The sequence below is a fragment of the Gopherus evgoodei genome, chromosome 7, assembly GCF_007399415.2.
Source record: "Gopherus evgoodei ecotype Sinaloan lineage chromosome 7, rGopEvg1_v1.p, whole genome shotgun sequence".
NCBI classification, from domain to species: domain Eukaryota; kingdom Metazoa; phylum Chordata; order Testudines; family Testudinidae; genus Gopherus; species Gopherus evgoodei.
The window spans coordinates 65225898-65238091 of NC_044328.1; the positions used below are offsets into that span (position 1 = coordinate 65225898).

General features: G+C 44.5%; 1 protein-coding gene across 1 annotated transcript in view; it reads right to left on the minus strand.

Annotated features, from left to right (window-relative positions):
• The window catches only part of LRMDA (leucine rich melanocyte differentiation associated), a 992983-nt gene extending 981817 nt beyond the window's left edge, over window positions 1–11166 (minus strand). The window contains exon 1 of the mRNA XM_030570748.1: window positions 10915–11166. Within this exon, the coding sequence (XP_030426608.1) occupies window positions 10915–10944 (30 nt within the window). The 5' untranslated portion in view covers window positions 10945–11166. The remainder of the gene's footprint in view (window positions 1–10914) is intronic.
• Between the last annotated feature and the right edge of the window lie 1028 nt (window positions 11167–12194).

Below are 12194 nucleotides of genomic sequence, written 5' to 3' on the forward strand. Positions count from 1 at the left end.
AAGGATTTAAGAACATTATAAAGGTGCTGAGAGGCTTTTAATTAAGGTATTATCTCCATGAAACTTTGGTTCACAGACCTGCAGAAAACTTTCAATTTTTGCTTTTTAAGAAGTTATTCATAAATCTGATTGCAGGTGAAAATTTCTTACATTTCCATCAGCTTCTCAGGGCAAGGATGAAATTCCTTACCTGAGACATAAAAGTGAATTCCTGACCATTCACTGTATTCACAGTGGAAGCAGCTTCTTGCATTAAAAATTTAAAAAAAAAAATTAACCACACTTTTTCAGCGAGACATTTCCCTTCTCCCCCCAACTTTATTTTAGCTGCCTATCAGTGTCTGCCCAACCTGAGTGCCACACATTGCAGTAGGACTCAACATCAGGGGAAGAATGCTTCCTGAAAAAGCTTTTCAAACCACTCGAAAGGCAGTATTGACATTCACTATAAGAATCCAGATTATAGTACTACTACTATAGATTAAACTGCTTATGGAGAAAGGCAACACCTAGACAACGGATCCTCATCCATCACTAGAACTCCCAGGTGCTATGGTAATCCCAGTAATGTATTAATAAGATTTCTCCAAAATTGTTTTTACTTCCAGCTCAAAGCAATTTACCAGGAATCAATACAAGCTATTGTCCCTGCCATATTCCCCTCCCCTGCCCCACTTCCTTCATAGCAAGGATCAGCCTTCAAGTACTGGTCCCTCAACATTCCAATTGCTCATAGATACTGAAATGTATAGTGGCTGTCCAGCCCACTGCAATACCTAGGTAGAGTGGAGCACCATAATGTCCAAGACTCATTCCTTTGCTCTTTTGGATACAAGACTGCTTTTTATTGTCAATAAAATTGCTCTCCAGATATCCTATAAACCAACAAGGTTGAGGGGACTGGAAAATGCCAAGGATCAGTAATTGAGTCCAGAGCCTTCCCTATCTAGTTTTCTAGTTGTCATAGCATTCCCTCTCAGATCTGAACCTTAAGAGTTCAGAAAATGAGATACTAGCACCTGAATCCTCTAAGCTTAATTAACAGCTTAGATCTGATAGCACTGCCACCACCCAAAAATATAGTGTTTGGGGCACTCTGACCTCCCCAACCTTCCCTGGGGACCCCAAGAACCCAGATCCCTTGGGTTCTTAAAACAAGGAGAAATAAACCATTCCCCCACCTTTCCCCCTCCCAGAATTTCCCTCCCTGGGCTAACCCGAGAGATACTGATCCAACCTCTTAAATCACCGTACAGAGAAGCATCTCCATTCCCTTCCACAAAGAGGCAAACAGATTCAAGGAAAACAGAGAGATTCTATCTCTCCCCTCTCCCGTCTGCCCCACCCATCCTGGTGAGTTATCCCAATCCCCTGGAATAAAACAAGGGAAACAAGAAAAAAAAATCAATCAGGTTCTCTAAAAGAAATCTTTTAATAAAAGAAAGGAAAAAGTAAAGAATTATCTCTGTAACTTCAAGATGTAAATATTACAGGGTCCTACAGCTTACAGACACCAGAAAGAGACTTTCCCCCCAGTACCAATACAAATCAAAATATTCCCAGCAACCACACATATAAAAGTTACCCAGCCAAAAAGCCTAAACCGCCTGTTTTTACTTACTATTTGAAAAGAAACTTAGAGAGCCTGTAGTAATGTCTGGTTTCTCTCAGACCCTTCGAGAGAAGAACACACACAAAAGCTTCCCTCCACCCAAATTTAAAAGTATCTTGTCTTCTGATTAGTCTTCTGGTCAGGTGTCCAGTTCCCTGCCGTCATAAACAGATAGCTAAGGGTTAATGTTCTTTTACCTGTAAAGGGTTAACAAAAAGTGACCTGAAAAACCTGCCCAGAGGACCAATCAGGAAACAAGACTTTTTCAAATCTGGGTGGAGGGAAGTTTTGGGTGTGAGTTCTTTGTCTTGGTTCAGTGACCCTCTCGGCTCTGAGAATGATCTTTCTATCTCCAGGCTTTCTAATCTTCTGTTTCCAAGTTGTAAGTACAAGGATAGTAAGACAATAGGTTTATATATTTTTTTTGTATTTACATGTGTGTAGTTGCTGGAATGTGTTAAATTGTCTTTTGGATAAGGCTGTTTATTCATTTTTTCTTTTAAGCCATTGACCCTGTGTATTGTCACCTTGATACAGAGACCATTTTATGTCTTTTTCTTTCTTTTTATATAAAGCTTTCTTTTTAAGACCTGTTTAAGTGTTTTTCACTAGTTAAGGCTAAGAAACGAAGGGAGGGGGAACATCTCTGTGTTGGATTTACAAAGGCTGACTTTGCATACCCTCTGGGTGAGGGGAGAGAGAGATTTGATCTCTCGGTACTTGTGTTTCAAGGACTTGAAGCAGGGAATCTCCTAGGGAACCCAGGGCGGGGAAATCTGGGAGGAGGTAAAGAGGGTGGAATCCCTTTGTTTAGATTCACGGAGCTTGAATCTGTATCTCTCTCCAGGAACCCAGGAAGAGAACACCTGGAGGGGAAGAGGAGGAAGGGAAGTGGGTTATTTCCCTTTGTGGTGAGACTCAGGGAATCTGAGTCTTGGGGGTTGGTTCCCCAGGAAAGGTTTTGGGGAGACCAGAGGGAGCCAGACACTGGAATTTTTCTGGCTGGTGGCAGCGATATCAGATCCAAGCTGGTAATTAAGTTTGGAGGTTTCATGCTAGCTTCTCATGTTCTGAACTCTAAGGTTCAGATCTGAGTAGGACAGTTATGACACCTGCTTGTAACCCTTTATAGGTAAAAGAGACATTAACCCTTAACTATCTGTTTATGACACGCCCCCCAAATCACAGACAGTGGGGAAGCTCACTGGCGGCGATTTCTTCCTAGAACTCTAAAATAAACAGATTAATAGAAAACATGCACCTTTACATATACTACTAAGTATGTAAACTACAAGACTTTCTACATTTCAAGGACAATTTTCAACCAGTGGATTCTGGGAAACTTTCACGAGAGAGTGCATCAGCTACTTTGTTAGAAGCTCCTGAGATGTGCTGAATTTCAAAATCAAAATCTTGGAAAGCTAAACTCCATTGAAGCAGTTTTTTGTTGTTCCCCTTGGCAGCATGAAGCCACTTTAGTGCAGCATGGTCGGTTTCTAGCTGGAACCGCCGTCCCCAAACGTATGGGCGTAGCTTTTCCAGGGCGTATATAATGGCGTAGTGTTCCTTTTCACTGACTGACTAGTGGCTTTCCCTCCCAGACAGTTTCTTGCTGAGAAACACGACAGTGTGGACGTTGTGATCCAGTCTTTCCTGCATGAGAACTGCTCCTATACCACACTCAGATGCATCGGTAGTTACTAGGAACGGTTTGTCAAAGTCCGGGGCCCTTAGCACAGGGTCCGACATGAGCATTGCCTTAAGCTGGGTAAAGGCCTTCTGACACTCATTAGTCCACTTGACTGCATTTGGCTGAGTCTTTTTGGTCAGGTCGGTCAGTGGGGCAGCGATTTGGCTGTAGTGTGGTACAAATCGCCTGTAGTATCCGGCCAAGCCTAAGAAAGATTGGACCTGTTTCTTGGACTTTGGGACAGGCCACATTTGGATAGCATCCATCTTGGCCTGTAGGGGGTTTATAGCTCCTCGACCCACCTGGTGTCCCAGGTAAGTCACTCTGTTTTGGCCTATTTGACACTTTTTGGCCTTAACAGTTAGTCCAGCCTGCCTGATGCGCTCAAAGACCTTTTTCAGGTGTTCGGGCCAGGAGTCAGGAAAGATGGCCACATCATCGAAGTAGGCAATTGCATATTCGCCCAGTCCTGCTAGTAGACCATCTACCAGCCTCTGGAAGGTGGCGGGTGCATTTCGCAGCCCGAAAGGAAGGACATTAAATTCATAAACCCCCGCATAGGTGATGGACGCTGACCTTTCCTTGGCAGGTTCATCTAGCGGTACTTGCCAGTACCCCTTGGTTAAGTCTATTGTAGATATTAATTGGGCACATCCCAACTTTTCCAATAGTTCATCGGTGCGTGGCATTGGATAGTTGTCTGGATGAGTTATCACATTTAGCTTACGGTAATCCATGCAAAAGTGTATTTCCCCATCTGGTTTGGGACCAGAACCACTGGAGATGCCCATGCACTGGTAGATGAGCAGATTATACCCATCTGTAGCATGTTCTGGATCTCCCGTTCTATAGCAGCTTGGGCATGAGGAGACACCCGGTAGGGTGGGGTTCTAATTGGGCGAGCATTACCTGTGTCAATGGAGTGGTATGCCCGTTCAGTCCATCCTGGGGTGGCTGAGAACAATGGGGTGAAGCTAGTGCACAGCTCCTTGATTTGTTGCCACTGCAGACGTTCCAGGGTGGTTGAGAGGTTCAGCTCTTCCACTCCACTGTCTTTTTTCCCTTCGTAGTAGACACCGTCAGGCCACTCAGCGTCATCTCCTCCCTGGACTGTAAACTGACAAACCTATAAGTCTCTGGAATAAAAGGGCTTGAGAGAATTAACATGGTACACTTTGGGCTTTAGGGAGGAATTGGGAAAGGCTATGAGGTAGTCAACAGCTCCCAGGCGCTCTTGGACTGTGAATGGCCCTTCCCACGATGCTTTCATCTTATGGGCCTGTTGCACCTTGAAAACCATAACCTGGTCTCCTACCCTGAAGGAACGCTCTCTGGTATGTCTGTCATACCAGGCCTTTTGCTCTTTTTGAGCATCCTTTAGGTTTTCTTTAGCAAGGGCTAAAGAGTGTCGGAGGGTGGTTTGTAGGTTGCTTACAAAGTCCAGAATGTTAGTTCCTGGAGAAGGCATAAACCCCTCCCATTGCTGCTTCACCAACTGTAATGGCCCCTTAACCTCGTGGCCATACACAAGTTCAAACGGTGAAAACCCTAACTGGGATGAGGTACAGCCCTGTAGGCAAAAAACAACTGCTGCAACACTAGGTCCCAATTATTGGAGTGTTCATTGACAAATTTACGTATCATGGCCCCCGAAGTTCCATTAAACCTTTCCACCAGGCCATTGGTTTGATGGTGGTACGGGGTGGCAACCAACCATGAGTTTCCCACAGTTCCTTCATGGTCCCTGCCAGGAAATTAGATCCTGAATCTGTAAGGATGTCAGAGGGCCAACCTACCCTGGCAAAAATGTCTGTTAGGGCCAGGCACACAGCTTTAGCCCTGGTGTTGCCTACAGCTACTGCTTCCGGCCATCTGGTAGCAAAGTCCACAAAAGTCAGTATGTACTGCTTTCCTCTGGGTGTCTTTTTTGGGAAAGGACCCAGAATATCCACAGCTACTTGCTGAAATGGGACCTCAATTATGGGGAGTGGCTGGAGAGGGGCCTTGACCTGGTCTTGGGGCTTTCCCACTCTTTGGCACACCTCACCTCACAAGACCGGACATACTTGGCAACGTCCTTGCCCATCCCCTCCCAGTGGAAAGACTTTCCCAACCAGTCTTTGGTTCTGTTCACCCCAGCATGGCCACTGGGATGATTATGGGCTAAACTTAAGAGCTTTTCCCAGTACTTAGTTGGAACCACCAACTGTTTTTGCGGATGCCAGTCTTCCTGGTGTCCACCAGAAAGAGTTTCCTTGTACAAAAGTCCTTGTTCTACAACAAACCGGGATCGATTAGAAGAGCTGAGAGGCGGTGGGGTGCTCCGTGCCACCGTCCAAGCTTTCTGAAGGCTGTCATCTGCTTCCTGCTCAGTCTGGAACTGTTCCCTTGAAGCTGGAGACACCAGTTCTTTCTTAGACTGTGGACTTGGGCTTGGTCCCTCTGGAACGACGTAGGTGATGGGGTTGTTTCTGTTGCTGGTGAACTGCTCTCCGCTGGTGCACCAGGGGGTATTTCAGGCTCTGGCTGAGCTTCTTGGGTGTGGTTGTCTGCTGCTTCTGCCAGTTCAGGCTCGCTGGTGCCCTTTGGCGTTGGGGTTGAAGAGGGATTTGCAACCACTGTCGGCAGTGCTAGCAACGGTTCTGGTGCTGGCTGTTTTTCCAGTTCCTGGTCTGGGACTGGAAGCACTGTGGCATGGGATCCAGGTCCACTACCTCTGCCTGGGTCTCTTGTAACACAGATGGGGCCTCTGTGGACGGCTCAGGAACAGGAATGGGTCTGGAAGATTGCCTGGTTTGGCTGCAGGTAACCATTCCCACTCTTTTGGCCCGCTTCCCCTGGTTGGCCAAGTCTTCCCCCAGTAGCATGGGGATGGAATAATTGTCAGTCTGCAAAAGTCCACATTCCTGACCAGCCTCTGTACTGGACAGGCAGTTCAGCTGTAGGCAAGTCTACAGCTTGTGACATGAAGGGGTAAATTGTCACTTGGGCCTTTGGGTTGATGAATTTGGGGTCGACGAAGGATTGGTGGATAGCTGACACTTGTGCCCCCATGTCTCTCCACGCAGTAACCTTCTTCCCACCCACTCTCAAAATTTCCCTTCGCTCCAAGGGTATTTGAGAGGCATCTGGGTCTGGGGATCTTTGGTGTGATAGTGGTGTAATGAACTGCACTCGGCTGGGGTTCTTTGGGCAGTTGGCCTTTATATGTCCCAGTTCATTACACTTAAAGCATCTTCCAGCTGACTGGTCACTGGGTCGAGGTGGGTTACTGGAGACTGGTGAGGTGAAAGAATAGGGCGTCTGTGGCTTTCCTTGGGTTGTAGGTGGGGTCTTTGGCTGCCCTTGTTGTAGGGTTTATTGTCGGTGTACCATCTGGGGTATTCGTTCCCCTTGACAGTAGCTTTTTTTCCTTTTCTGCCACTTCCATCCATTTGGCTCCAATCTCCCCCACCTCGATTACCGTTTTGGGTTTCCCATCTAGGATGTACCTCTCTATTTCCTCAGGAATACCATCCAAGAACTGCTCCATTTGGATCAGGAGATGCAGCTCGTCCATATTGTTAACCTTTGTTCCTGATATCCAGGCTTCATAATTCTTTGCAATGTGGTAGGCATGTCGGGGGAATGACACATCTGGTTTCCATTTTTGGTTTCTGAACCGCCAACGGGCATGTTCAGGTGTTATCCCCATTCTGTATCTGGCCTTGGTTTGAAAAAGTTTATAATCATTCATTTTCTCCTTAGGCATTTCAGCCGCCACCTCTGCTAAGGGTCCACTGAGCAGTGGCCTCAATTCTACCATGTACTGGTCTTCAGAGATGCTGTACCCAAGGCAGGCTCTTTCAAAATTTTCTAAGAAGGCCTCAGTGTCATCACCTGCCTTGTAGGTGGGAAATTTCTTGTGCTGTGGAATAATTATTTGTGAAGGGTTGTTAGGATTGGCTGGGTTCTGTTGCTTAGCCTTTTCTAATTCCAGGGCCTGCTGATAGGTCTCCCTCTGGAGTTCCAGCTGTCTTTGGTGGTCTGCACCTTTGGCTGCTTGCTCTCTTTTGCAGGCTGCCTCTCTTTCTCTCAGTTCCATCTCTTGTAGTTTTTTTTTCTATGTCTCGCCTGTGGTCTGCCTCTTTGATTTGTCCCTCTGCGTCCACTTTTGCCCTGGAAGTCATGTTTCCTGCTTTCTTGTGCTGAGGCACCCTCTGGTGTTTATTGCCTGAAATGCTGGTTCTCTGTTGGCTTCCTGGGGTTGCTTAGAAACAGAGTCCTTTTTAACTTACTAGCCTCTCCCGAAAGAGTTAAAAAGCAAAAGAGAACTCTTTCATTTACAAATGTGTCCTGGCTGGAGTGCATTGCTCACCACTTAAGGCTTCTTTGTTTAACAAACGACCGTCGTTAAACCTTAATAGCCCTCCCTATGCAAAGCTAGAACAGAGTAGAGAAAAAAAAATTCCCTGGCTGCAGTTTATAAGCAGAGGGAAGGGGTTTATTTTTTTTAAACCAGCTAGCAGAGAAGCAAATTAATAATCTTACTGGCTTTTGGATTCTTATCTATCCCACTCAGCTGCCAACCATGTCATAGCATTCCCTCTCAGATCTCAACCTTAGAGTTCAGAAAATGAGATACTAGCACCTGAATCCTCTAAGCTTAATTACCATCTTAGATCTGATAGCACTGCCACCACCCAAATTTAAAAGTATCCTGTCTTCTGATTGGTCTTCTGGTCAGGTGTCCAGTTCCCTGCTTGTAACCCTTTACAGGTAGAAGAAATATTAACCCTTAACTATCTGTTTATGACACTAGTGCAAATCCAAATCAGGGTTGGTAGTAAGCAAAAGTTGCTGCGATCTGACAGCTGTCTAGTGCCCTATATGGGGTAACCAACCTGGACCAAGTTTAGAAAGTTTATAATAAAACCCCAAATAAGGTGGGTTGTGTGATAGTTCAGGTTTTATTGTGAATGTTTCACACCATTATAGCTATTGATAAGTTACAGAAGAATTTGAGGGGGGTGGGCATGTTAAACACACATTTTAAATTGACATTGTCACCTTCACTAACTCCTCTTTCCTCACATAGTTTCAGTACTGGAGAGCATAACCCAAGTTACCTTCACCGTGACCATTTTACAATGACATTGCATTGTAAGCAGTGTGGTTACACTCAATACAATGTCATTAATTCCATGAAGAATGTTTCCAAATATTATATATCTTTAAATTTTATGAAAAATCTTAAGATTGATGCACTCTCACTGCCACAGAAATATACATCTGGAGAGTGTTACTAGTCAGTTAAGCATTATCCTGCATACTGCTAGAAGCGCATGTGTTCTTCTGTTAATTGAGTATCGTGAAGAGAGAATCAGATATTAGAAATACATTGTAGCTAATATTCATATCGATGTCTGAAAGAGTCATGTTTTGAAACAAACTTCATACCTCTCAGAACACATTCTAATTAAGAACATATTTAGTTTAGAAGGGATAAGATCATCCATTCCATGCCACAGCACACCACAATTACCACAGAAGTCGTTTCTTACAACAGCTGAAAAGTTAGCCAATTGTCTGCATAATCATTTCTAGAAGCAATACATGGAATTCACTTAACTAAATATCTGTAAAAGGAAGGATCCTATTAGAGAAATGTTTATTGTACCAAGAGTGCTTCACAGCTAATGTAGTAGTTTCATATAAAAGGTGTTTTGTTTTGTAAAAGGTCAGACCAAAAAACAGGGCACACACTAATTCTTAAGTGGGAGACTTAAAGCCAAAGGAGTGAGTTTGGTGCCTGACTCCCACAGAAACGCAATGGAAGTTGGGTTCCTTACTCTCCTTTGAAAGTCTCCCCATAAGTAAGTGACATTGTATATATGAAGAACATGTGTTTCTCTGCTAAAATGTGTTTACTGTGCTTACTTTTATTCCCCATCCCCTTCATATTTTTATTTATTCTTTAAATAAATTAGTGATTTTGGAATAGGTGAAAGCCTTTGGAAAGGGGAGTCCTCTAATCATCCATAAAACAATATACAGATCAATCAATAATAATATAAGCTTCTCCCTCAATGCACACAGCCCTTGCAGTAGGATTTATCTTTTGTACACCGCATCCCCAAAAAAGGTCAAAGGACTATGCACTCTCCGTAGCCCATTCAAACTTGGCTAACAGTCTAGGTCCTATTAGTGACAAGGGTGATAGTGGTTTCTCTCAACAGGTGTAAATTGTCATTGAAGCTAATGGAGATGACAATTTACTCCAGCTGAAGATCTCAAAAGATGCCCTCACAAGCTAAAGACATTCAAGCACTACCAACCTGGGTGAAATTGAACCCATGACATTTATTTATAGGCTTTTCTATTATCTGAAAAGCTCCATAAACTCATTTCCAACTCTAAGCTCTCCAGACAATATATCTATTACAAAGCCTGACAAGCCACAGAAAGGAAAGCTTCCATTTCAGGTAAAATGACAAGTATCAGTGGTTTTACAGAGACACAAAATGCGATAAAAAGTTATTTCCTTTTCAAATATTGTATGTACTATGGATACATATTGTATATCTATGTACAGACAGGCTGTAGGAATGCCTCAGCAAAACATACACCTGCACTGAAGTGGTTAGCAATTATACTTAACTCTATAGGTGTGGCCAGTAAATTGTCTTTAGAAGCAATAATTCACTGAGTAATTTCACAACAGCTGCATGTGATGTGATTTATTTATTTTTACAAACAACTTTCTCCAACCATTGTGTGAGAAACATCCCATCTGATTTTCTGAAACACATACTAAGTGCTCCCCATGGAAACACATTTAAAAATGTATCTATTGTAAATACAACAATTAAAGAAACAATGCACTACTGTTGGCAGGAGGGAGGTGTTTGGGAGAGAATCTGGAGTTTGTACCATTAGTAGATTATGGGACTCTCATGTAAGAGAAATATACTAATAACCTCTCAGGAGTAAAAGCATTTTGTATTTACACCTGGGCAGACAATTATGTTCATAAGAGTTTATTTAAAACGAGAGAGATGTTTTATTGGAGTATAAAGTGAAGGTAAACTTCCATGAGTCTAACCTCAACAAAAGCAAGTGACTAAAGCAATTTCCCACCCCCCTCCAATAACTTAACCTGTACAGACACTGAACAAATAAAAACTAAACTCTAGAGGTCTGATTCACCTTTAATCTCTCTAGAATAGCTTCTCCCAGCCCCCGCATGCCCTTTGCACCATTAATTACAACTAAGAAGGGATAGGGTTGGTTTTTTTATTGGGGTTGTTTTTTTTTAAGTTACTGAAAAATAGCCAGGCAGGCCTGGTACCACCACCAGACAAACGCCCCACGTTAAAGGAAAGACAAGGTGTGGAAGAGGGGCAATTCTGTGCGCAACAAAAGGCAGCATAAATAAATAAATCGAGCTCTTTCCGGGGGGAGGGCGGGGAGAATACAAGTAAAAACAACCCCAGGCACGGGCTATCTCCAGCTACAAATAAAATATGCCCTGAAGAGACAGACCAGACACACGCACGCTGTAGAAGAGAAAGGAAAGTCCCGCCAAAAGTGCTACTGCTGGGTTTGCAAACAGCTGGACACAGACACTTACTTGAGCTCCATTTCCCACGACCCCTGCCATCTCTGCACACTACACACGGCCTGGGCTATGCCCCCTCAGCTGCAACCCTCTTGGGACAGGGGGAAATGTAACTAGTTGCAGGGTTTGGGTTCAGTCAGTGGGACTCTGCTGGGGAAGGGAGGGTGGCAGTCACTCAGCTCTCCTCTCTCTGCCTCTATTAAGGGCACAGCAGCTGCAGCTGCTACTTCCTCACTCGTCAGCTGATCCCGAGCGGAAGCATGACTCCGCTGTGCTAATGCAGCTGTCTGCTCCACTTGCGAACCGGCGCTGCAATGCAAAGCCCGGCTCTGTTCACAAGTGCTGCCCGCTCGACCCGACAGAACCTGTACTGCGAGGTGGAGCCTGGGGTGGTAGGGCTGCCCCTCCCCCCAGGCCTGGGCTGAGCTGAGGGAGATGGGAGCTTCCCACACAGAGCCCCCTGCGGAGGGGGAGGGTATAGGGGCTTCCTTTGGATTGCCACCTTCAAAATGCAGAAGAACCCAGCCACTCTTTCCCTCACTGCCAAAAATCAGCCACTAGCCACCCCACACCACCACCAACAACAAGGGTCCTATCATCCCTGGGCTAGCTACTTGTTAGCAAAAATGTTTCAAAGAACCTCTTTGCACACACAAAAACCATCCCCAGGACTGGTCTGAGAAAGAAGCACTGCAAGTGACTGCTTAAGGTCCCACCATCCAGCATTGGTTTGTTCTACCACTGTGGTAGCAGAGAGAATGGACAGTTGTCATAGATTCAAATTCCTTCCCCTACCTCCTTCATGAGCAGAAGTGGGAGCTCTCAGCCAATTCAGTAATTTGGGACCCCAAAACATCAAGATGATTTTGAAAATCATCATGAAAAGTCCCACTGTATTTTACAGTAAAACCCTTTGCCACTATGTAGTGGTGTTAGTCATCGATAGAGTTTGCAGCTAGTTCTTGGAGAACACTTGTTTGTTTGCATTTAATAAGATCCTACCAGAAATAGATTTAGAATGCTCTCATAAAGGCATGGCAAATTAGTCCTTCTAGAAACTGACCCACAAAAATCTGGGCTACCCCATGGGATGGGTGGCATCACTAAAAATGGGTTGGATGGAATAGTGATATTGAAGGCTTCCTGTAAGGATATCAAACCAGATTTGTCAAGGCAATTAGGTGCCTAAAGATTCAGACAGGTGCATAATGGGGATTTTAAAAGTGCCTAGGCAACTAATGCCCATAGGCACATAAGTACTTTTAAAATACCACTCAGCACCTATCTATATC